General features: G+C 51.4%; 1 protein-coding gene across 3 annotated transcripts; it reads right to left on the bottom strand.

Annotated features, from left to right (window-relative positions):
• Window positions 1-1,129: 1,129 nt before the first annotated feature.
• On the bottom strand, window positions 1,130-23,609 carry ZAP70 (zeta chain of T cell receptor associated protein kinase 70). 3 transcript variants are annotated; one of them, XM_060607994.3, is made up of 14 exons: window positions 23,454-23,609; window positions 23,161-23,235; window positions 13,938-14,370; window positions 13,128-13,288; window positions 8,507-8,645; window positions 8,318-8,405; window positions 8,192-8,238; window positions 7,914-7,965; window positions 6,690-6,882; window positions 5,923-6,129; window positions 3,593-3,785; window positions 3,361-3,501; window positions 3,145-3,257; window positions 1,130-1,632 (listed from the first exon to the last, which is right to left on the bottom strand). In XM_060607994.3, exons 3-14 carry the CDS (start codon window positions 14,337-14,339, stop codon window positions 1,509-1,511), a joined length of 1,860 nt encoding a protein of 619 aa, XP_060463977.1. In that variant the 5' UTR covers window positions 14,340-14,370; window positions 23,161-23,235; window positions 23,454-23,609; the 3' UTR covers window positions 1,130-1,508. The 3 variants fall into 3 exon arrangements, with proteins under 3 accessions (XP_060463977.1, XP_081651414.1, XP_060463992.1); XM_081795288.1 differs by lacking the exon at window positions 23,161-23,235; XM_060608009.3 differs by lacking the exons at window positions 13,938-14,370; window positions 23,161-23,235; window positions 23,454-23,609 and adding an exon at window positions 13,562-13,919.
• Between the last annotated feature and the right edge of the window lie 270 nt (window positions 23,610-23,879).

The raw sequence follows: 23,879 nt of genomic DNA, 5'->3' as shown, positions 1-23,879 counted from the left end.
GCCTTCAAACAATTCCAAACCATTACAGGTTTACTCTGCAAATGAATGTACATAACTGAGATTCTTGGTGTACCCAGGTTGACGGCACAACCGAGGGTTCTCTCAACTAATTCCAAATAGAGTACAAAGTTCATATAAGAATATGCTAATATGAGGCTTAGATATAAATTTTTAAAATTCAATATTAAATGGTGAAATAAGAGTAAAGTCTGTACCTAAGTTAATAATTTCAACGTCAATTTCCTAGCTCTGGGATCTCCTCACCAGGGTCACCCACCTGGCCTCATTCTCCTACCCCACACAGCAGATAAAACCCCCATCCTGCCCCCACAGTTCCACAAAACAGTCACAAAACAAAAGAAAACTTGCCTTCCCAGAAGCTGCAGAAAATCTCCTTGCCTCTCCCTGGCTCTGAGTGGGTTTCATGGCTGCCCTTGAGCCAGTTGCTTTAGAGGGCCAAGCCAAGAGAATGAGGCAATGGCTGGGAACTGGGGGTGGGGCCAATCATAGCTGAGGAAAGGGGAGCAAGTTCAGAAAAGAAAGGCAGAAGCCTGGCTCCATTTCACCTGACCTGTTGGGTTCTGTGCTCCAACATCCCAATTTTCCACATGGGGAAACTGAGGCAGCAAGAGCTCAGGGACAGGACTTCTCAGCAGGACTGAGCCGGCACTTGGGACACAAGGTGAAGGTCCCAGCTGTGACTGTGTCCAGGGAGGAAGGTGGGGCAGTTGAGTAGGGTGTTAGGTGATAGAATCACCTGAAGGCACTTTAAAACGCACCAATGTTGAGGTGTGGAGGAGAGGGGGTTGGCGTTTGTTAAAATCGCGCCAGGTGATGCTAACAGGCAGCCAGCATGGAGAGCACCCTTCTCACGCCACCCACAAAGACAGGGAAGCTGAGGCCCAACAGCACACCTGCCTCAGTTCCCCCACTCTGCCACAGCTCCTCACTCACACAAAGATGTCCCCAGGGCAGAGAAGTGGGAAAGCCAGATACTCAGACCCTGGGGGCCACATCCAGGCCCACGCAAGAAAAGCTGTGCTCAGGCACTTCTCATTGACCCCTTCCAATGACCCACCCCCTGTCCTGCCCAACCCCCACCCATGGCAGAAAAGATGAGAGACTCAAATAAGAAAGAAGCTGAGTTTATTTAAACGATGGAGGTCTTGCCACCTGAGAATTCCAAGTCTTCCCCTTTGGGCTCCAGAGGAAGGAGGGTCCTTACTGTAAGCAATGCTCCCTCAGTTCAGGGCTCCCCGGTAGATACCAGCCCAAGAGCAGGCTATGCAACCCCACCCTCCCAGGGCCTCCCTCCTCCCCCAGCCAGAGGGGACAGGTGACCAAGTGGGGAAAACTAGATCAGTATTAAACTGAGGCTTCAGCTGCCTGCCTTATACAGCCCAGCTGGTTTGGGCAGAAAAGCTGAAGTGAAGCCAGCCAAACTGGAGGTCCTAGGATGGGGCTGAAGCTGGGGCATCGTGGCTTGCAGGCTCCAGGCAGGCTGGAGCTCAGGCAAAAGCAGTCTCGGTTCCCTTTCCAGGCCCCGGGGGGTCCTCAGTCTTGCTCGCCAAGCTGTAATAGTAGGTCCGCATGCGCTGCTCCACAGCCAGGAAGTCTGGGCGGTCTTCCCACCTGTGGGGGTTCAGGTAGATCCAGGCCACTGACCATATCCCCAGAACCCAGCTTCAGCTGGAGGGCAGACACGCATAGGGCTCAAAAAATCAGTGTGTGGCGGGGAGGCACCTGGGTGGCTCAGTCAAGCATACAGCTCTTGGTTTCAGCTCAGGCCACGATCTCACGGTTGGTGAGATCAAGCCCCATGGCTCTGCACTGAGATTCTCTCTCTCTCTCTCTCCCTATCTCTCTGCCCCTCCCCTGCTTGGCTTTGTCTCTCTCGAAATAAATAAACATTTAAAAAAATAAAATCAGTGGGGCTGTCAGGGTGGTAGAGTTTTGGGAAATGGAGACGTCTCTTGGATGTGAGTACTAGAATTCGGGTGGCTCTGTACCATGTAATAGAAGAGCTGCCGACATACAGGATGTTGGGGAAACCATCTGTTGAGGGTTAACTGGTGAAGATTTAGGGAACTGAATTCACTGAGTGTCGGGGTTACAACTATCAACCAAGGGGGCCTGGGATATTGAAGGCTGAGGTACTGCACATGTGCCAAGGGCCAGTGTATTTGGATGCCAGGTGCGGGCTTTTATGGGTGCAAGTATGCTGCCCCTAGTCTAGCAGAACATTGGAGCATTGATGGTGGGTTCAGTTAGTGAAGAGTTGGGCTACGAATGATACTGTGTGTGAAATATCCATGTATAGCGTTGGATGCGAGCCTCTTTCAGTATTGGGGTGTTGGTGTACTGAGTACTTCCCAATGGAGACCAGGTCAACACATGTTGGATGGACTGATCATGTATTATTTATCATAAATAGGGTATCTATACATCGGGTTGCTTGGGTGTTTAGGTGTCAATGTCATAGGTGCTGGCCAATGGAATAATGGATGTCCGGGTAGAAAAGGTATCAAATGTTGGAATATCCATGCTCAGTGGATGACAATGGCTCAGTGTAGGACAATATCTTGTTTGGGTGTGTGTTGCCTATTTTCTGATGGGAAGTTGAAATGCTGATGGTGTTAAAAGTTGGGCTGTTCAAGTGTTGAGCTTGAACACTGGACAGAGGTGGAGGTTTTGAATATATTGAGTATTTGGGTGCTGTAGTATTGGCTTGTCAGGATAAATAGGTGTTGAATGTTGGACAGCGGGGGACTGAGGAATGAGAGTGGAGTATTATCACATGTCCTGACCATTGGTTCTATATTTTGGGTAAAAGAGTACTGCCTCGTTTGACTATTGCAGGATCAACGTGTTGAGTGTTGGCTGGTGGGGGCCTGAGGTTTTAGATGCTGGAGCACTAGGTGTTTACAGGTAGAGTGTTGGGGTGTTGGCCCATTGGAGCACTATAGGGTCCATGTGTTGAGGTATTTAGCATAGGTGCAGAGAGTAAAGCTACTGCGTGTGAGAAAGACTGTGAACTGGGTGAGTCTTGGGCGGGATGAGTTTTGGACTATTGGTCACCATGACCTCTGGTCCCCGGCGCAGTGTCGGCTCAGCTGGGTACCCTTCCCACCCACTGGCACTCACTTGTAGATCCAGCAGTCACTCATGAGTGTGTACATTTCAGGTGGACAGTCTGGCGGGCACTCCATCCTCTTGCCCTGCTCGATGAAGGCTATGACTTCAGGGCCCTTCATCTTCTGCTCGAGCCAGAACCAAGTGCAACATGAGTAACCAAGGCCACCTCACCCTCACCCCGCTTCTCACCCAGCCACCTGCCCACCCGCCTCTGCCCACGCCTGCCTTGTAGGGCTTCTGGCCATAGGAGAAGGCCTCCCACATGGTGACCCCATAGCTCCAAACATCACTGCGGCTGGAGAACTTGCGGAAGTTGAAACACTCGGGCGCATACCACTTGAGCGGCCACTTCCCTGCCGAGCGGGCCTGAAAAGGGGGAGATGTTGCCAGGGCAGGGCTCAGGGACCCTCCACCCACCAACCTCATCCACCTGGGCACCAAAGGGGTGGGGGCTCACAGTATAGTAGCTGTCGTCGGCACCCAGTGCCTTGGAGAGACCGAAGTCGCTGATCTTGGCGTAGTGCCGGTTGACCAGCAGGACGTTGCGGGCTGCCAGGTCACGGTGCACAAAATTTTTCTCCTCCAGGTACTTCATCCCCATGGACACCTGGTGCAGCAGCTCCGCCACGTTGCTGATGGGGATCTCCTCCCTGGGGTGCAGGGGAAAGCAGGGTCAGGTGGGAGGGGACAGCCCCAGTTCCTAAGGGAGCAAAGCCCACACCTCTGACCCAGCTGAGCATGTAGTCAGCAGGTGCTTATTGTGTGCCCAGGCACAGGGCTGGAGATACAGGAAGGAGGGCAGGTGTGAACAGAAGAGGCAAAACCCTCTGTCCTCCTCTGGTCTCAAGACTTTCAATGTCTCCCACATACTATGATTCCCAAACTTACACATTTACCTGCATCCTCTATGTGCCCCTGGTGGGGGGGGGGAGGGGGGGGGTCTCATGGGCATCTCAAAAATAATAAAGACAGAGGCACCTGGGTGGCTCAGTCAGTTAAGCATCTGACTCTTGATTGCAGCTCAGGTCATGATCCCAGGGTTGTGGGATCGAGCCCTATGTCAGGCTCTGTGCTGGGCTTGGGTCTGCTTGGGATTCTCTCTCTCTCTGCCCCTCTCCTACTCTTGTCTCTCTCAAAATAAATAAATAAACTTGAAAATAATAAAAATAAAGATAAAGCTAAGTTCCTGGTTGTTCACACACATACCCAGCTCCCCACACTGTCCCTTTCTTCTCCAACAACCACATCCTTTCATTGACTTGGGCCAGAAGCACCAGCCTCACCCTCAGCTCCTCTTTCTCACACCTGGCTTCTAATCTGTCAACACACCCTGGCAGCTCTGCCTTCAGAATCCTTCCAGAATCCTTCTACTTCTCTCCACCTCTGCTTCTGCCACCCCAGTCCAGCCTTCATCATTGTAAGCCTGGACCAGAACGAACAGGCACCACCACCCTCATTCCCCATCGCCCATCCTCCCTGAGCACAGAAGCCCAGTCCTGCCACTCCCCCTGTTTAGAGCCTCCCAGGGCTCCCACCACACTTGGGGTGGAAGTCCAAGGTCTCCCCATGGCTCACAAGGTCCTGCATGACCTGCCCCATCACTTCCCTACCCTTATCAGCTCCCCCTCTCCTCTTCATTCACTCTGTCGCAGCCATGGGACCTTCCTCACAGTTCTCTCACCACATTGAGCACAGGCACACCTCAGGGCCTTTGCACTGGCTTCTTCCCCCACAGCTGCACTTGGCTGCCTCCCTCAGTTTGCACAGACCTCGCCTTCTCACTTTTCACCTCCCACCGTGACACTCCCAATCCTCTTTTCTATAGTACTTCTCTTCCAACATATTCTACATTGTATTATAATTATCATTGAAAGCCTCTTTTTTCCCAACCAGAATATAGGACAGAGACCTTTGTCCCTTTTGTTCACTGATGAATCCCAAATGCTAGTAACAGTCCCGATTACAGAGAAATTGCCCAGCAAAACCTGTGGAATAACTGAATGTATGAGTCAGCACGAACGCATGCACGAGCTGGGGTACGCTGTGAATGTACATGCACCAGTGAGAATATGAGTTGATGGTCACACGCCTCAGTGAGTGTAAAAGACCATGTCTATGAGGGTAAGAGTTTGAGGCACGAGAAAACAAACGAAATCACAGTTTCTTTAGATTGAGGGTCAGCAAATTTTTTCAGTAAAGGGCCAGATAGTAAATATTTTAGCCTTTGCAGGCCACGTGTGGTCTCTACCACATACTCTTCTGCTTCTTTTTTTCTTTTACAACCCTTTAAAAATGCCAAGCCATGCAGTACCAAACAACACTGTGGGCTGCAGTTTGCTGACACTGTCTTAGGTCAAAGACAATCGACTATGGACAATCTCACGAGGGCAAAACTTCTAAAGCTCTTACAAGCAGGGCCGGACACTGTTCTAAGCACTTTACAAATATCAACTCATGTGAGCCTCACAAGAGCCCCCTGAGGTAAATACTGTGATCAGCACTGTGGTACGAGTGAGGAAACTGAGGCACAGACAAACTGAGAGACCTGCCCGGGGTCACACTAGTCAGTGGCAGGGCTGCAGTTCAGATCTGGAGGTCAGACTCTGACGGCTGTGCTGGTAACAGCTCCGCCCCATGGGTGTGAGTGTGGGCGCGCAGGGCGGCAGGAGTGAGTGTGTCTACAGTCGTGTGAAAACAAGTGTGCCCTCGTGGCTGGAGCACACCCATAAGGACGGATGAGCCTGCTGGGCCCACAAGTTCCAAGTGCCCAGCCCGCCCGGAGCTCACTTCTTCCCAAGCAGGAACTTGTGCAGGGGCCCGCCGCCGGCCATCTCCATGACGAGCATGAGGGCCTCGGCCTGGCAGACGCCGATGAGCCGCACGATGTAGGGGTTGTCCAGCTGGTGCATAATCTGCGCCTCGCGCATCATCTCATCCTTGTCTGTCTTCTCCGTGCTGTGCTTCAACACCTTGATGGCGACGTCAATCTGCTTCCTGCCATGACGTGCACCTGGTCAGCACAGGCCCCGCTCGGCCCCTTGTGCCCACCCAACCCGCCTCTCTTCTCTCTGGCCATGTGTGGTGGATACCGTGGGTTGCCACCTGGATCTCCCTTCAGGGTCCAGGCACCCACTTGCTCAGGTGCCAGGAGTGTCGGCCAGGGACAGCTCGCTGCCAAGTCCCTCACCGAGAACTGCCCCTCGCTGAAAAAAAACACCTCAAAGCTACACCCGCCCCCAGGGGCTGCCTGTATCCAGTAGCAAGGCTACAAAGGGGGGCCCCTCTGCAGCTCCCCTGGGTCGGTTAAGGCCTCTGTTGCAACTGCGGCTCAGCCCACCCTCTCCCTGTCCCAGCCTGCTTCTCCCACACCCTCTCAGGTGCTGACCCGAGCCCTCCCAGGTAACCCCCTAGCATGTACTTTTCTGGCCCAGGGTCTGTCTCCCTGGCAAACTGATATCGCATCCCGGCCCCAACCCCCAAGGCCTGGTGAGGCCACTCCCTCCTCTGTCCCCCCACCACGGTGGTGCCCCAGACCACGGCAGGAGCAGCCATACTTGCGCATGCGATAGACGCCCTGGCGCACTGAGCCAAAGTTGCCACAGCCAAGTTCTATGTCAGCGATGAGGAGGTTCTCACGCTTCAGGAAGAGCTTCTTGTCCTTGAGCTCCTCGGGGTCACTGTAGGGGCTCTCGTACACACTTGTGTCCATGGGCATTGGCCTTGGCTTCTCTGTGGACACTAGGCGTGCTGGGCATACACACACGTGTGCGCTCCCAAGTCAGGATGAGGGAGTGGGACAAGGGACAGGGAGGGCACAGCAGCCTTGGCACCCGCAAAGCACACACCCCAGACAACGGTGCACCATCCAGAGCATGCACAGGCACGTGGGTACACGTGTGTGCTCGTGTGCATGCGTGCACTTGTGTACACTCCTGGTCCCCTCTGGGGGGGACTGGGAAGCCACATCCAATGGGCTCTAAAGGCGTATGCGACTATGTGCACATGTAACCACGTGTGCCCATGCATTCACACAAACGCACCCACGTATACTTGCACCCACGTCTGTGTGTGATGGGGGTCCAAAGGCACATCTGCATGAGAAACTGTTAGTGTAGCAGCTACAGGAAGACCTCTGTGCGTGTGTGTGCACCTATGTCCATATCTGCCCATGTCTCTGGATGCACCACACAGCCATGTTTACAAGGGCTCCAAAGGTGAGCCTCTGTGTGCACACGCAATCCTGTATTTTCTCTGTGCATGCACACGGGATGGGCTTGCATCTACACATCAAACACATTAGCATCTGCAGCCAGGCATTTTAAAAACAGGGGCTCCAGAGCCTGCCTGCCTGCCTGGGTTCAAATCCCAGTTCCACTATTGCCTAACCGCAGGACCTTATTAAGTTACTTGCCCTCCTTTCTCATCTGTAAACTGAGAATAATCATCATGACTAACTGGCATGACTAATATGGCATATCAGAAGCATTCGACAAGCTCAGACACACACGAGCATGGGGCGTGACTGGCACATTGTAGGTACTGAACACATGTGTGTCTGTGGCTCAGGCACAGCCAGATGTACTCCCCTGCATGTCTGCATGCACCCCATGCACAAGCACACAGGCAGGCGTGATGGATGTGCACCCACGTGGACGTCTGCAGTCACAAGTCAGGCCTGGCCCACATCCCTCCCCTGCCACACCCTGGAGCCCAGCCAGGGACCTTGATCACAGCCTGGCAGGAACCCCACACATACACCTCCAGCTTTGTCAGCTCACCTGGTTCAGGGGTGTATCCATCTGAGTTAAGGGTATCGATCCGTCTCTGAGCCTAAAGGTCACGGGGTCAACAAGGGTCAGCAGGACCTGAGCTGGGGGCACCCAGCCCCTGAGACCCATATTCTCTGAGGACTCCCAGGGACAGTTCTGGGGGGTACCCTCTTCTGGTCCATGGCAGCCCCACTCTCCATCCCAGCCTCGCCCTGGGAACAGGACCCATCACCCACCCGCCCAGCTCCATCCCTCACGACCCAACTTTGAGATGCCAGCTAACTCACATGGGTGAAAGTGGATGGGTGAGCTGGGAGTGTGGGAGCAGCAGCCTCTGGGGGAGAAGTGACAGTGAGGGGGTGGGGCATGGGGTCTTCGCTCACCCTGCCCCTGTCCCCCACAGCCCCACTCACCTGAGCTGGCGCTGGCACTGGAGTTGGGGCAGGCATCCTTCAGGCAGTAGATGAGCCCATCAGCCTTCAGCTTCAGGTACTCTACCAGCTGCAGGGAGGCGGCATCAGGGCCTGGGCTCTTCCCTCCCCCAGAACCCCAAGCAACCCCCCACCACATCCCCTCAACAGCAAGGTAGATGGGCAGCTTACCTGCCAGAGCGTGTCAAACTTGGTCCCCTCAGGAATACAGTATTTGCCTGCCTTGTCCTGGCTGATGAGGTAGTGGTATACGGTTTTCCCGTAGATCAGGGACAGTGCGTATGTGCCCTGCTCCTTCCGGGGCCTCAGCCTGGCAGGGGGAAGGAGGGGGTATCACCCCTATAACCACCTGAGTTCTCCTGTGGTGACCCCCTGCCGGGCCCCAGATCTCACACACACACACACACCCATGGGCTCTGACCCTGACAGTCTCACAGAGAAGTGTCAGGGACTAGGGGAGCCAAGGTCAGGCACGACTCAACCTCCAGACCTACTGGTAACAGGTGGTAGGGTGGAGTCAGGGAGGGAAATGAGAGGAGAATGGCAGTGTCCACAGGGAGACACAGCTGTCCAAGGGCCAATATGTGACCATCCACGGGGGAATACTGGGCCTCCCATGGTGGACACTCAGCCCAGAATAGCCTGAGGCTCACACAGCTGAACACGTGGCCATCCAGGGGAGAACACTGAACCAGCCACAAGCAGACACTGGGTCCTCCACAGCAGAGTCTGTGGCCTTCCTTAGGAGACACTCAGCCATTCACCGGGGATACTTGGCCATCCACAGGATATCGAGCTATCTATGGTAGACACTCAGCCACCCACAGAGGCCACAGATGTCTCTGCAGGTAGACTTAAAATATTCTCTTGGGGAGAGAAAGCCACTTTTCCATGAAGAGCCACAGAGGTAAGCACAACTCCATGGCTTGCTCCTGGGGCACCTTTGTACAAATCAGAGTAGGTCACCGTGTCATCACAACAGACCCGCTAGTTACTGTAAAGACTGACCTTTGACAGAGTGAGAACTTTGATTGTCCTCTGCTGGAAATTTGCCAAAATAAGTACACAAATCTTCCTAGTCTATGAATGGGAATTAAGCCCCTCGAAGAACGGGGGCTTTGTGTGGTAAGACCTTGTCCGCACACGCACACACACACACACACACACACACACAGGCCAACTTAGAGCCAGATGCCTGCACACCCTCATCCCACAGTGAAACCAACCAACACCTCCCACAAAACAATTTTGTTTCGAGTCACTGGCACAAGGTTCTACTCCAGAGTTAAGTGTAAATTTCCAATGGAGGATGGACACCAACTGGTCCTGGGGGTCTCAAGTCTTGTACAAGAAGTTGTAGGCAGCTGACCCATAATCTGAGGAATTGTATTACGTTGCAGAAGAGCTGGTTGTTGGCGGGCAGCAGGAAGTAGGCATCAGGATGGCCTGCAGGTGGTGTAAACTCTCTGACAGGGCTTTGGCCCACGGATAAATGTTTACTGAATGTTAACCATGTCTCAGGCACTGTTCTAAGGGCAGAGATACAGTAGTAAACAAGAGAGATGTGAGCCCACCTTGTAATCAAGCCCTCCCTTAGGTCAAAGGGATGGGGAAAATATCCTCTAAATTGCCATGGCAAAACCTGAGACTGGGACAGAAGGGCAGCAAGTTCCCAGGAGAACAATGCAATGAAGCAAGATATGATTCCTAGGCTGGCCCACAACTAGGGATGCCTGAAGAGATAGGAAACCAGGGTACAGGGTGATAGGGGAGCCTCAAGGGCAGAGAAGAGAACCCACAACAAACTAAAATGCAAATGTCCCACAGAAAGGAAAGCACTTCCATAACTAGACTGGTGGGGTAGCTTGGAGGTTATGGTTTCTAATTACTAGTTCTCTTCTTTTGAGTAGTAAAAAAGACCTCCCTCAGGTCCACATCTTAAGTTTTGAACTAACAGCAGAAACTCAACACCCAGCGCTCACCAGCAAACGTATATGTAAAATTGAAAACACCACCACAATACGAGGCATTCTTTCCCATCAACAGATGGAGTCTCAGGGCACCTGGGCGGCTCAGTTGGTCAAGTGGCTGACTCTTGATTTTGGCTCAGGTCATGATGGAGCCCCCCGCATCTGGCTCTGCACTGACAGTGTAGAGACTGCTTGGGATTCTCACTCTCCCTCTCTCTCTGCCCTTCCCTCATGTGTGCATGCACTCTCTCTCTCTCTCTCTCTCTCTGTCAAAATAAATAAACTTAAAAGAAAAAAAACATAGAAGAAGTCTCATTCTGTATCTCCTGCATCCGGGCCTTATCACATGACTCACTTGGGCCAGTAAGACATTAGCAAACATGACACGAGGTGAGGCTTGGAAAGTGGTCAAGCAGTGGGCTCGCTTGCTCTCTCTTGCTTGTCCTGGCAACCCTGCCACCATTGGAATGAGTCCAGGTTAGCCTGTTGGAGAAGCCCCAGGAAGGAGAACCCAGGCACGCCAGGCTGCCAACTGCCGGACATGTAAGTGAGGCCATCCTAGACCATTCAGCCCCAGTCCACACCCCACCACGTCTAACTGCAGCCACATGAGCGAGCTCAAAGGAAACCAGTACAAGAATCACCCAGTTGAACTAAGCCCACACTGCCGACCCCCTGAATCAAGGGGGGAATAAATAATGTTGTTTTAAGCCATGATATTTTAGGACGGCTTATTACATAGCAAAGGCTAATTGATAACACTCTCTTTGGAAAGAGATATGTGAATTCATAAAAGAACAGCGACCAATTCCCACGTAATAACCACATAGGCCAAAGACATTGATGTGGTCACCATGTATATTTCAATGCCACAAATTCTACTTTATTTACCAAAAAAACCCAGTAGGTGGTCGCAGTTCTTTGCCTCTGCAGTTCAAACTTAACTTAAGCTAGAAGTGCCAGCTAAGAAATCAACGTGTATCTCTACTTCCGAATATACAGAACCTGGTAACAGTAATATAAGAGCTAGCATTTATTGAGATACTGGTTCTAAATTCTTCATAGTTGCCATTTGACCTTCACAGCATTCCCCACAAGGTAGGTACTATTATTGTCCCCATTTTGCAGATGAGGAAACTGAGGTATTAGATTGCACAACTGGTTAGAAGTCGAGCCAGGATTCAAATCAATTCCAATCAATTAATTGCTAATAGGACTGACAGCCAGCTCTGTCACACGATTATCTGTGCCACCCTGAGAAAGTCACTTATCCTCTCAGTTTCCTCACATGTAAAATGAGACAGTTGAACTAAATCAGAGGTTCTTAACCCAAAAAGGGCTCCAAGAATGAGGCTTAGGTTCAACTACGAAATTCTGTAGCTTCTTGTGTGCAAAATCTCTGGAGTAAACATGTTTGGGGTCGAGAAAGGGGTTCAGCTTTGGTAAGATTCCCACAAGGGTCTGTGATCCAGAAGAGGTTAGGAAACACTTAACAATATAATCTTAAAGGCCCTTTCCAGAGGTCAGGTTTCTTTTCAAGTTGAATCAACCACTCCGTAAACCCTGAGATTATAAAGAAAGCTTTGGCAACAAACAGCATGAGGTACAATTCCATCCATTCTTCGGCAGCTCTGACCTGTGGTCAATAGTTAAGCGTGGCCCTGGTTTTAATTCCAGGCCTGAGTAACATGCATCTTCCTATCATACCCTACACCCTTATCTCAGAACTGGACCAGTTCTGGGCTTGTGCCAGGCATCATGACCCACCAGGGGTGTTCCCCTCCTCCCAGCCCCATGCAAGGTTCTATGCCTACAGCTTTGACCCTTGGCCCCTAACTATCCCCTGTAGCTTTGACCTTCAGACCCTAACTATCCCCATATTGAGAAAGCAGTTATTGACTGCAGGAACCACAAAAGCAATCTACAATAGCTTCTGTCCAAAGCATGCCTTGCCTAATTTTCCAATAGCCTGGCTCAAAGTACCTGCTTCTGGTCTCCTGACATTGCCCAGTGTTAAGTCACTGTCCTTGATACTGTCACTGCTCTACCTGGTTCTGAACCTCAGTGCCAGTTCAGTCTCTATATTGTACCTGATCCTTGTTCCCTCAGCCTCAGTGTCCCATGGCTCATGTTGACCCTACCTGCCTCTGTGACTTCGAGTTTGATATCCAAGGCACCCATAGCTGGTCAAAGCCCTTGGCCTAGGCTCTCCTGAGACTCCTCTAACCTCAGTAGACCAATTAATTGTCATAAACTCTGCAGAAAGTTTGCAGACTTTTCCTTGGGGCAGAGGAATTCGTTGTCAAACATCTTCCATGGAAGCTTAAGATATGAAAGAGGTCAAAGCTGAGCTAGGGTGGGGACAGCAGCTGGCAGGTAGCACAGCCTGGGTTCCTTGGATTTGTTTTGTGTCTTCCTGCTCCACAAGGACAGGGATTTGTGTCCGTTTTGTTCACTGCTATGTCCTCAGTGCCTGAAACATGCCTGGCACATAGTAGATGTTCAGTAAATATTTGCTGAATGAAGGCGAGGAAATTGAAGCAGGCAGAAGTTCAGCTACTTGCCCAGCGACCTGAGCTGATAAATAGCAGAGCCTGGATTCCCACCCAGACAGTCCAGCTCTGGAGTCCTAACCACTACAGATCCTTTCTCATATAATGTCCCTACCACACACTCAGAAACACACTAGCAACTTGCACGTGTTAGCACAGGCGCACCCCTCCCTGCACACTGCACACTGAGGTCTGCCCCAGCCTCCAGGATTCTGGCCAACAAGCCCCAGCCTCACCGCCGTAAAGTCCCAGGCCTCAAGCCCCACATACAGGAACTTGCCGTCGGTCTGCGAGCCCGAATAGAGTTTGCGCTCCGCCTCCTCTCGAGTCAGGCTGCTGTGGTACCAGGGCATCCTCTCGTGAGCTGTTGTGGCAATGAGCTTCTCCACCTGGGGAGCCTGGCTGATGATGGCCTGCTCCAGGGCCTCACCCTAGGGAAGGGAGGATGGAGGAGCCAGGAGACTGATAACTGTCACCACGGGCGTGACCACAGGAACCCTCTTCCCTCCTCTGGACCTTCCTAATTTCCTCTGTCCCTATGAGACCCTTCACCCTAGACCCACCTAGAGTGAGTCCTTCAGGTTGTTGAGGACAGCCCCCCTCTCCAGACACCCCCCCCTCCTACCCCCGCCCCCCCCCCCCATCTCCACGGTCCTTCTCCAACCTCCCGCCCATCTAGGGCCACGCCCCAGACCCCGCCTTACAGGCGGTCCAAGCTCATCTTCAGCTCGAAGATCTGACACTGGTTGTCGGGTATTGCAGGCTGTTGAAGACCACAGCCCGGCCCGCGCTGGCAGCTCCCCTATGGTCCTGGCCCGCCCCCAGCCCAGGCCCAGGGCAACCTTCAATAGCTGTCTGGCATAGGCTTGCACCAAGGCGTCACTCGGCGCCCTCCCTACGAGGCCACCTCTTAGGTCCTGCCCCCAACCAGGACCGCATCCACCCCTCCAGCTTCCAAATCTGACGAAGCACAGCAAAGCGCAGGCTGAAGAATGCATTCGCTCTCCCCAGTCCCCAAGGCTCTCTCGCCCTCAAGGGCCTGTTCTCCCCGGCCCCTACCCCTCGGGCCCGCGCTCTCACCTCCAGCTTCCACGTCTGGCGCACGTAGTCGCGCACCATGGCGTCGCGCAGGCAATCGAAGACCCCGGGCTGCGGCTCGAGCCCGGACGGCCGGTTGCACGGCTTGCGCAGGTTGCAGGGAAGCCCGTCGGGATCGCGCGAGTAGAACTCGCAGAGCTCGGCGGGGCCGCAGTGCGCCTTACCGCCAGCTATGGCGTAAGTGCCGTTGAGCTGGCGCTCGATGGGGAAGTGGTGGAAACGCACATCGTGCACGAGCGAGAGCACGTAGCCGCCCAGCGAGCGCAGGCACTGGCGCAGCAGAAAGAGCCCGTCGGCCATGCCCGCCAGCTTCAGGTGCTCCTCCGCCTCGGCGCGCGAGATGCTGCCATAGAAGAAGGGCAGGTGCGCCGCGGGGTCCGGCATCGCCGCCGCCGCCCCTGTGCCTCGCCAGACCCTGCGGGTTCAGAACAAGATGGAGGGCACGTCAGGGTGCCTTCTTGAACTCAGTCCACTGGGCCCAGAGATAGTGGGAGAGAGGACGCATTGAGGGGTATCAGTGTCATAGTGCAGAGCCTCTTTACGCCAGAATAAACTTGGAGAGGAGCCCCCGCCGGCTGGGCTCAGATCGGAGGATCCCCAATCCTCCTCTGACTTTTCAGAGACTTTGTGTGGAACACCCAGACACCCCCACGGGCCCACACACACCAGAACCTGGAACCATTCATTCATTTCCCAAACACGTGTTGAATTATTGTGTTTCAGCCCAGCGCTGGATATGAGTGAATAAGACAGGCCCTGCCCTCCTGAATACTGAAAAATCTGAAGGGGGGGGGGGGGGGGGGAGATACATTAAACAAGGAAACAGGCAAAAATAGTAATTACAGATTGAGACCAGTGTTATAAAGGAAATAGAGTGCTATTAGGAGAGAGAAGAGGCCACTGTAGCTGGGAAGGTCGCCTTGTCTGAGGTAGTAGCATTTGAATTGAGATCTGAAGGATGAGGATGAACCAGCTTTTCAAAAATCGTGGAAGAGAGAACATCAGGCATAGGGAACAAAGCTGGAACAAGTTTTCTTCTTCAAAAGAACCTTTCTCTATTAACCTTCCCTTCTTCCTTTCCACTGAGTCCCCCTGGCCTTAGAAATTACGCTTTACCCTGCCCCCTCTGCCTTCACGGACAAATTTCTAGAAAGCATAAATTAATTTGAATATCCATCAATAGGATATTGGTTAAATACATTAGGGTTTAACTCCAACGTGAACTTTGATACAGCCACTAAATAAAATGAGATGTGTGATGGGGGAGGGGGAGAGGGGGAAGGAATTAAGGATATTTAGATAACTATCTGGTAAGGCAGATAACCTAAAATTACCTGCTTTTAATTTTCTGGGGTGATGGTACAATGGCTGATATCTTGATAAGCTTTGGGTTATACAAGTGTCTCAATTTCTCTAAGAATGTGCTAAAATTTGTTCATTTCATTATATTTGGACCCCTCATTTTAAAAAAAAGAAAAGGAAATATTGAACGCTAGTTAATGATCTGTATGTGGAAATATTTACCTCTGATGGCTGTAATTTACTTTGAAAGGCATCCAGAAAAAATAACATTGATTGATGGATAGACAGGTGAACAGATAAGTCTTATTATTCAGAGTAGTTCTGTAAAGTCATTGCAAACACTGAATTAGCAAATACTAAATGATCGCTCCTAGAGGAATCCAGGGTTAGGTTCCTTCAAGTTTCTGGTCACAACACTTTCTTTTTTCTTTTTTCTCTTTTTCTTTTTTCTTTTCTTTCTTTTTTTTTTTTTTTTTTTCAGTATTCTCTGCACCCAATGTGGGGCTCAAACTCACCACCCCATGATCAAGAGTTGCATGCTCTTCTGACTGAGCCAGCCAGGCACCCCATAACTTAAAAATTTTTTAAGTAGGCTCCACACTCAACGTGACTTGAACTCATGACCCCAAGATTAAGACTCACATGTTCTACCAACTGAGCCAGCCTAGGCCCCCCCACTCTCTGGTCAATATTTTCATCAACTGATCAGTACTTAACTTTGTTTCTGCTTAAAGACACTTTATTTGATATATACTGTTGATTCGTTAACATTGAATGCTCAACCAATAGCGCTATAGCTAAGATTATCTGACAACACAGACTTTTCCTGTAAGGCACATCACAGCCTTCTTGCATGTAGGAATACAAGATAGCACTTCAGCACTGCACTGCCCTTTAAACAGTGAAATCACCAACAAAAAGCACAAAAAAATGTGCACCAAATAGAGAGAAGGACACTTGTTTACAGTATGAGAAGTAAAACAAAAAGGTAGAGAAAAGTGTCACCTTGTTTGACCTCAGTGGGAATGCGCATGTCAGTTGACTCAAATTTCTTGCTTCTCTGGGTATGTTCTTGAATGACTGTGAAAGGGCCTTGAGTATTAGTTTGGGGGTTATAAACAAATTTTAGCAAGTAGGCTAAATACAGAACGTCCTAATAATGAGGATAGACTGTATGTGATAAAGTGAATATAATAATATTAATTGTAGAACTATGGGATGGTTAATGGGTATATAATTCTTCCCATTTTGCTGTATATTTGGAAGCTTTTATACAATATTGAAAAAACTCATCTCCCTATAACAATTTCCAAACACTTCTCTAGGGTGGGCCCAGCAAGACCACCCAGGCATAGGTTACATTCAGGGGAAGATCCTTGGGTGCCTTTCTTAGTTAAGCAAAAGTAAGCAGGGGGTGCAAAGAAGGCCTGTGTGGGTTGGAAAAGGCTGCCTTACCTCTGGGTGTCCAGGGACAGGCAAGGATGGGCACAGGGGCTGAAAGGAAGATACTGGAATGGGAATCAGGTGAGATCTGAGTCAGGGTAGCCAGAGGAGGAACCAGAATCTGCATTCTAACCAGACGGTTCCTGACATTTGGTTTGGGAAGGCCAGGCTTGAGAGGGTTCCTGAATGTCCCAACAGTTACAGGTAGGTGATTAATCAGAGACTGCATTTGTGTCCCACCTGGAGATATAGGTCACCATTCCATCAGAGTGTTTAAGAAGCAAAAAAGGGTTCCTGGGTATTTACCCTAGAGAAATGGAAACTTGTATTCACACAAAAACCTACACAGGAAATGTTTATAGCGGCTCTACTCACAACTGCCAAATTTTGGAAACAAATGTATCTCAACAGATGAATAGATAACTATGGTACATCACCACCATGGGATACTACCCAGCAATAAAATGAAAGGAAATGTCCACAACACATGGATGAATCTCAAAGGCATCATGCTGAGTGAACGAAGCCAAACTCCAAAGGCTACAAACTGTATAATTCCATTCAAAACTGTATCAGTGGAGAACAAAGCATCAGTGGTTGCCAGAGATGGGGGCCAAGGAGAAGGATTGACTAGAAGAGACATGAGGGAATTTGGGAGAATAGTCAGTATCTCAATTGAGATGATAGTTTCTTGGCTATATGTATTTGTCAAATCTCACGGAAGTGTTCACTAAAATGGGTGAATTTTACTGTATGTAAATTATACCTTAGTTGTTGGGTTCTTAACTAAAGGAGTTGGAAACTATAGACAAACCAGGCACTAAAAATAATAACTGAAATAGGAAAGAAAGTGCTGTCTACACCCCTGCTCTACTTTCTGGACTCCTACCCCCTCATCCAGCCTCACAGTCTGCCCCCCACCCCCACCAGGATACTCTTCAGGCCAGAGAGGAAACACTGATATCACCACCTGGTGGGCACCAGGCAAGCCCTCCTCAATGCTGGATCCCCTGAATGATGGACACAAGTGACCCTTTCCTCCTGCTTGAGCTTCTTGGCTCTCCTCGGTCCTTCACAGGCTCCCTGATAGGCCTCCTCCCTCTCTGATGGTTCCTGCCACCTCTCCTCCCCCAGCCCTGGTAGCCCTACTTGGGCCATTCTGTCTGTGGCTATAAACATGCCACCATGTTCACCTGTCTAGTTCAGACCTCTCTGTTTGTGCTGGCATCACCTCCTTTGATCTCTACCTGCTGTTTCTATTAATAAAATCTGAGATCCAGATCTAACTCACATAGTGTTTGTGGTTGGCTAAACCCCACAGTCTGTTTCCCATGAGCTGAGCTCTAGGGTCTGCGAGTTGCTTCTCGGCAGTTTTTCCCCCAAAGACTCCCTTGCTCAAGAACTTACTGTGGCTCCCTCCAGCTCACTTCATTGAACTAACTAAATTCTTCAACCCTTCCTCTGCTCCACCTGGGTTGTGCTATTAGCCTTCTTTCAAATTCACTTCCATACTTTTATCCATGCAGTGCTCTTCACTGGGTACACCCTCCCCACTCCTCTCCATCCTCCCAAAGATAGCCATCCCTGCCTCAAAGACTCATATAGTCACTCCCTATACACAGGACACAGGACCAGGCAGCAAGGTGGGGGCTTGTCCATGGAGCTGTGGGGAGTGGTGGGGGTAGTGATGCTGGTCTCTGGGGCAGGAAGCTGTGGCAGGAAATTGTCGGCAACACAGTTTGAGAAGCTCCTCCCCACAGTGGCCACAGGTGCAACGTGGGTAGCCAGAGACAGATTAAGGCAGAAGGGGGGTGGGGAGAGGCTGGCCCTTGGGGCCCAGTTCAGGACCACAAGCCATGATTGGCCACCTCAGACCAAAGGCCAAGGTATGCCAGAGGCAGGACCATCACCCGTACATTCTCAGCTTTATCACAACCTCCCTGTCTCACTGCCAATAATGACAACAGTAATAATAACACGACACTGCACGGCAGGTGGGTCCAGGGGTTACCCAGCCCTGTGTCTGCTTTTGTCTCCCTATGCCTTTCTGGGCTGTCCTCACTAGTAAAATAAGGGGTGAGAGTCGGAGTGATCAACTTTCCAGTGACCCTGTGGGCCAGAAATGCTGGGGAGGCCAGAGGAAGTGGACAGCAGGAGGCAGACGATGGTGAGCCAGGTAGACAGGAGGCTGGAATATTTGTCCATGCAGCACCACTGCAAGCCAGCCCAGCATGGAGCCTTTGCTTTCAGAGGAGCTGGGCCAGTCTGCAGCTTCCTGGTAGGACATGGATGGGAAGGTCAGATGTTTCTCTCCTGAGCTATGTCCCCACAGACTCAGTGGCTTTCCCAGGAGACAAGCCCACCATTAGACTCCCCCACCCCAGTCCTGCCTAGACTGACCCCGTCTAGCCTCATGAGCTGTGAGTTCAGAGATCCTAATTTGGCCTTCCCAGCCAGAGTTTTCAGTTCAACTGAGAGATGATGGGACACCAGTCTTGTTTTCACAGCCCAGGCCCTGGGAGGAAAGGAGGAAACCTGTGGTCCTTGGTCAAAATGATCTACCTGAAATTCAACCATTCAAGGATCCTCCTTGGGTAAAGGTAGGGTTCACTTATATCTATTCCAGAAAGACATGATACTCCAAACATACTTCAAAGGAAAAAAAAAGGCTCAAGAGGTCAAACACATTTTCCGAAGCTGTGGAAAGCATATTAGCATATTAAAGGCTCTGAGAAGACTTGCATGGAAGGATGGTTTAGTTTTGTTTTATCCCCACTCCTAAGTAGCAGAGCCTTGAGGGTCTACTATTCCATAGAACATACTCTGAGCATCAAAAGCCCCAATTAGATGTCCATCGGGAGATCCAGAGGGAAGACTAAGGCAGTCAGGCTACAGAGGGAACGAGTCCATCCAACTGGACTTGGTGAGAGGGGGCAGCAGTGGCACCAGCCAGGCCTGGGGGCTCCATATGCCATCCTCAGCCAGACATCAGAAGTGCCTCCACCAAGGGCACTGCTGAAATGGGGGCCCAACCCTTCTGCCCAAGCCTCCTTTCACTGACCCCAGTTCCCTGCCTGAGACCCCAAGTCCCGCCTGAAGTTTCCTGCTCTCTAGTCTGCAGGCCATGGTGGGGTTCCCCTTTTGCCTACCAACAGAGGTAGCACAGGCAATTTCAGCCAATAAAATGCTACCTTGGTTACATTCTAAGTCATAATGACAGCAGTTGTCAATGTGCCACGGGTGGCAATAGGCTCTTTCATATCTTTTCCCTGACACCAGGGGATCAGATTCCAACCATAGAATCAGAGATCTACTGTATCACAGTAGTGTGGCCCTGGGCCGTGAGGTAAGCTCGCCAGACCCCACCTGTAAAATGGTGGAAGCAAAGGTGCCTAATACTGGGAAATTGTGGGGATTCCCTGAGATAAGACTCACGGAGCACCAAGCACAGCACCTGGCCCACCATTGTGTTATCATGTCCTTCTCTTGCTATCAGCCTTCCAGGACTCCCACCTGATTCAGGGTTAAAGCCCAGGTGCTCGCCGTGGCCCCCAAGTCCTTATACAATCTGCTCCTACACCACTTTGTCCTCATTCACTCCTCACCAGCCACATGGGCCTCCTTATGTTACTTGTTCAGGTCAATTGATCAAATCAGGCATGGTCCAACCTTGGGGTCTTTGCACTGTCTGTTCCCTCTGCCTGGACACTCTTCCCTCAAAATCCCTCACTTTATTTGAGTCTCTGCCTAAATATCACCTCCTCCTCCAAGAGTTCTTCCCTGATCTCCCTCTCTAAAATCACCTCCCCTTCTCTCTCTATCCCTGACCCAGCTTTATTGTTCTTCACCACCCAAAATGTGGTTTATCCACCAACTTGTTGGCATAGGACTTTGCCCCCTGCTTGAATGTAAGCACCATGACAGTGGAGACTCTGTCTTGTTACCCTGCCTATGTCAGCAAGGTGTACATACATAATAGGTGCCCATACCCTTCTCCTGGCCACATGCTTCAGGTCCCCTCCATTGTCCCCTCCTAGAAGTGTTCCATGATTTCTGCTCCACCCTCTCCAGGCTGAGTAAGAGACCTCCATTGTTTTCCCAGGGCCCATCCTCCCACATCACAGCCCTGACAGCCACGTATGACCACAGTCTGTTGACTCCTCTGCCTCTGACCAAGCTGAGCTCCCCAAAGCAGAGCCTATGGCCATCTTGTTTTCTCCCGCAGCCCCTGCTTCCTTCCAATAAGTACATGTCAAACAGGTTAGTGCCAGAGACTTTACTATGAGCATAATCCATTTAATCTAAACCTCACCTCAACTCCATTAAATGGAAATTGTTACCCCCATTCCTCAGCTAAAGCAACTGAGGCTCAAAGAGGTTAATGTCATGTTCAAAATCATGGAACCTGCAAGTGGCAGTCAGGATTTGAATGCAGGTCTCAGACCCAGCAATCTGCACTCACCACTTCAGTGAATGTCCTTTAGGAGACAGAATCCACTGTTCTGAGCTAGATCTCTAGGGGCTTTCGCCCCAGGCTGGCCTGGGACTGTCAGGGCCCAGAGTGCTAGGCTGTTGTGGGGTTGGGGATAGGACCTTGCATCCAGCAGATTCGCTAAGTGTCTGTTGATCGACTGGACAATTCCAGAAAAGCAGTTCCCCCTCCCCTCCCACCTCAACCTCTGCTGCCTTGGTTTTAAGGGCTGTGTGACCTCAGCAAGGAGCTTTCCCTCTCTGGATGTCAGGCTCTGTGGCTGTGAAAGGGAGACAAGGAAAGGCTTAGGGGGTGGGAGAGGTGAGATGATGAGTCGGGAGGACAGAGCCTATAGAGACATGGGGACAGGGGGGTGCTGTCCTGTGCACTGTGGGATTGCAGGGTGTTTAGCATCTTTCCTAGCCTGTATCTACTAGATGCCAGCAACAGCCCCTGAGTCATGACCAAAAATGTCTCCAGACATTGTCAAATGTCCCTGGGGGGCAAAAGGGGTGCCAAAATTGGCTCCCTTTGAGAACCACAGCCTTGACCTATGCTTTGGGGAAGGGAGTGGTCATCATGGAGAGGTCTGACTGCTGCAGCCCCTAGGAGAGTCTCCAGAAGCTGCAAAGTTCAGAGCCTGACCGCCCAGAGCTAATAATGATAATTAGCTTGTGAATTTCTTGTGAATTTCTCCATACTATTTCATTTTGTCTAGGTTACTTTACTGTAAGAATACAGTAGTACCACATGTAACATACAAAATACGTGTTACACTGTCTATATTATTGGAAGGTTTCCAGTCAACAGTAGGCTATTAGTAGCTAATTTGGGGGCAATCAAAAGTTCTGTGCAGATTTTCAACTGCATCTGGGTTTCGGCACCTTTAACCCCCATGCTGTTCCAGGGTCAACTATATTAGTTCCCCTAATCCTCACAAGAACCTTGTGAGTGAAGGATTTATGGAGCCAGGACCTGATGCACACAGAGGTGCAGTGACTTGCCTGAGGTCCCACAGCACACACAGCAGGTGGCAGGGCCAGGACGCAGGTCTAGACCGCCTGGCTCCAGAGTGTGCACGTCCCGCTATCCAGGCCGCCTGCCTGCCCTGTGTCCTGGCCGGTGCCATGTGCATGAGGCAGGAGGACAGGTGTGAAAAGGAAGAAGAGACGCTGCACTGGAGGAGAAGAGCCTTCAGATGCGGCAAAAATTTTTTTCATCCCGGGAGTCCCTGGCCCTAATCTCTCAGCAAAGCCTCATTAAGTACCTCCTGTGTGCTCGCCATCCTGGCTGAGATAAGAGTAACGAAACTCACCTTGAGTTGTTTACCATAGGAACCCCTGCCTTGGACATTTTTCCCAACCTCTCACCCAAGACACAAGAGCCAGGCGCCTGCAAGGTGCCCATATTTGCACCTGCATTTAACAGACATGCAAACCTCAGTTTGCTCAGAAAGTCCACCCAACTTGCCGACACACTGCAGTTGAGTAGGATTCAGACTGTTTTCTCCTTCGCTTCTCTGGGCCCCTCTCTAACCTGAGCTCCCCTACAAGTGGCTCAAGCCTGCCCTGCGTCCCCTGAGAGGAATTTTTTGTTCAGGTTCACAGCCCTGTTGAGCCACCCTCATATTCACAGGGCTGAGTTGGGGGAGGGGGAAGACAACATGTTTGCTTTCTCTGGAGGATTCTCTGCTTCCTGGAGCCAAGGGTGTCACCCTGATGGGGGCCCAGGAGGAGGTGAGGGACTGAGCAGGCATCTCTGTGTCCCCTGGACACTACCGCTCAGCTGACACTCTGGCAAGGAATCTGTTTCCCTCAGGGTGGCTGGAAGCCATGTCTGCTTCCTTTTCCAGCTGGACACCACCCATCATCCCAATCTGACGGCCCCTCCTGGTCATTCCCAGTGGCCTCCTGACTCTGTCCTCCTCCACCAGACCAAGGCTACCCGTGGAAATGGTGAGCGGGTGCTGTTCCGTCCAGGATGGCTTACCTGGAGTTGTGTTGATGATATCGAGGCAAATGGGCCGCCTGCAAGATCTCTGGTCCCCAACGTCAACAGCTGGCTCTAGATGAAGAATTAGGGCCCAAGAAACTAACGTGGGTCTCTGTGCAGTCCAAGCCCCCAGCGTGAGGCCCTGCGGCTAACCACCCCCTCACATGCCCAGGCCGAGTGTAAGTAGGCCACACCCCAGGGGATCTTCACCCTCTGCCAGCTGCCTTGAGTCCCCTGGGGTGTGGCTGCAGTGGCAGGACGGGGCAGAAGGCCGAAGAACGGCCACTCACCTGGACACACCAGCAGCAGCACAAAGGCCCAAGCTGGCAGGGACCAGGCCCGGAAGGCCTGGTGTGCTCTCAGCAGCTGGTTTCTCCGAAACTCAACTTATTTCCTTCATGTGAAGACAGGAAAGGGGGCTGCGTCTGAAGTCTACGCCAAAGTCACAAAGTGCTGCGTTCAAGGAAAATCAAAAGTCACGTGCTCCAGGGAGGGCACAGGGTATTTCCTGCACCGAGCAGTGCCTGCCCCTTGCTGGGGGAAACTGAGGCTAGCTGCAGGGTTGCACCGGCAGGCAAAGTGACAACTCCAAGAGCACCCCCAAAGCCAGGGGCGGGGAGTGACAGAAGGGGGGGGCAGAGCAGGAGCAGAGGGAGGCTGATCCCCAGGACTCGTGGGAAACAGGAATGCCCCTACTTCCCCCTCCCAAGGTGGCA

This window comes from Panthera onca, chromosome A3, assembly GCF_046562875.1.
Source record: "Panthera onca isolate mPanOnc1 chromosome A3, mPanOnc1 haplotype 2, whole genome shotgun sequence".
Classification (NCBI taxonomy): Eukaryota; Metazoa; Chordata; class Mammalia; order Carnivora; family Felidae; genus Panthera; species Panthera onca.
The sequence above is the reverse complement of the archived record's forward strand: the minus strand, read 5'-3'. Positions and strand labels throughout refer to the sequence as shown.

What these genes read in the sequence shown, in the direction of transcription:
- ZAP70 (XM_060607994.3), bottom strand. Translation starts at nt 14,339, where the DNA reads ATGCCGGACCCCGCGGCGCACCTGCCCTTCTTCTATGGCAGCATCTCG. An exon ending in ACCCATCCACTTTCACCCAT is followed by an intron (nt 7,966 to 8,191) that starts GTGAGTTAGCTG and finishes CGTGACCTTTAG; the next exon opens with GCTCAGAGACGGATCGATAC. An exon ending in ATGGCCAGAAGCCCTACAAG is followed by an intron (nt 3,258 to 3,360) that starts GCAGGCGTGGGC and finishes TGGCTCGAGCAG; the next exon opens with AAGATGAAGGGCCCTGAAGT.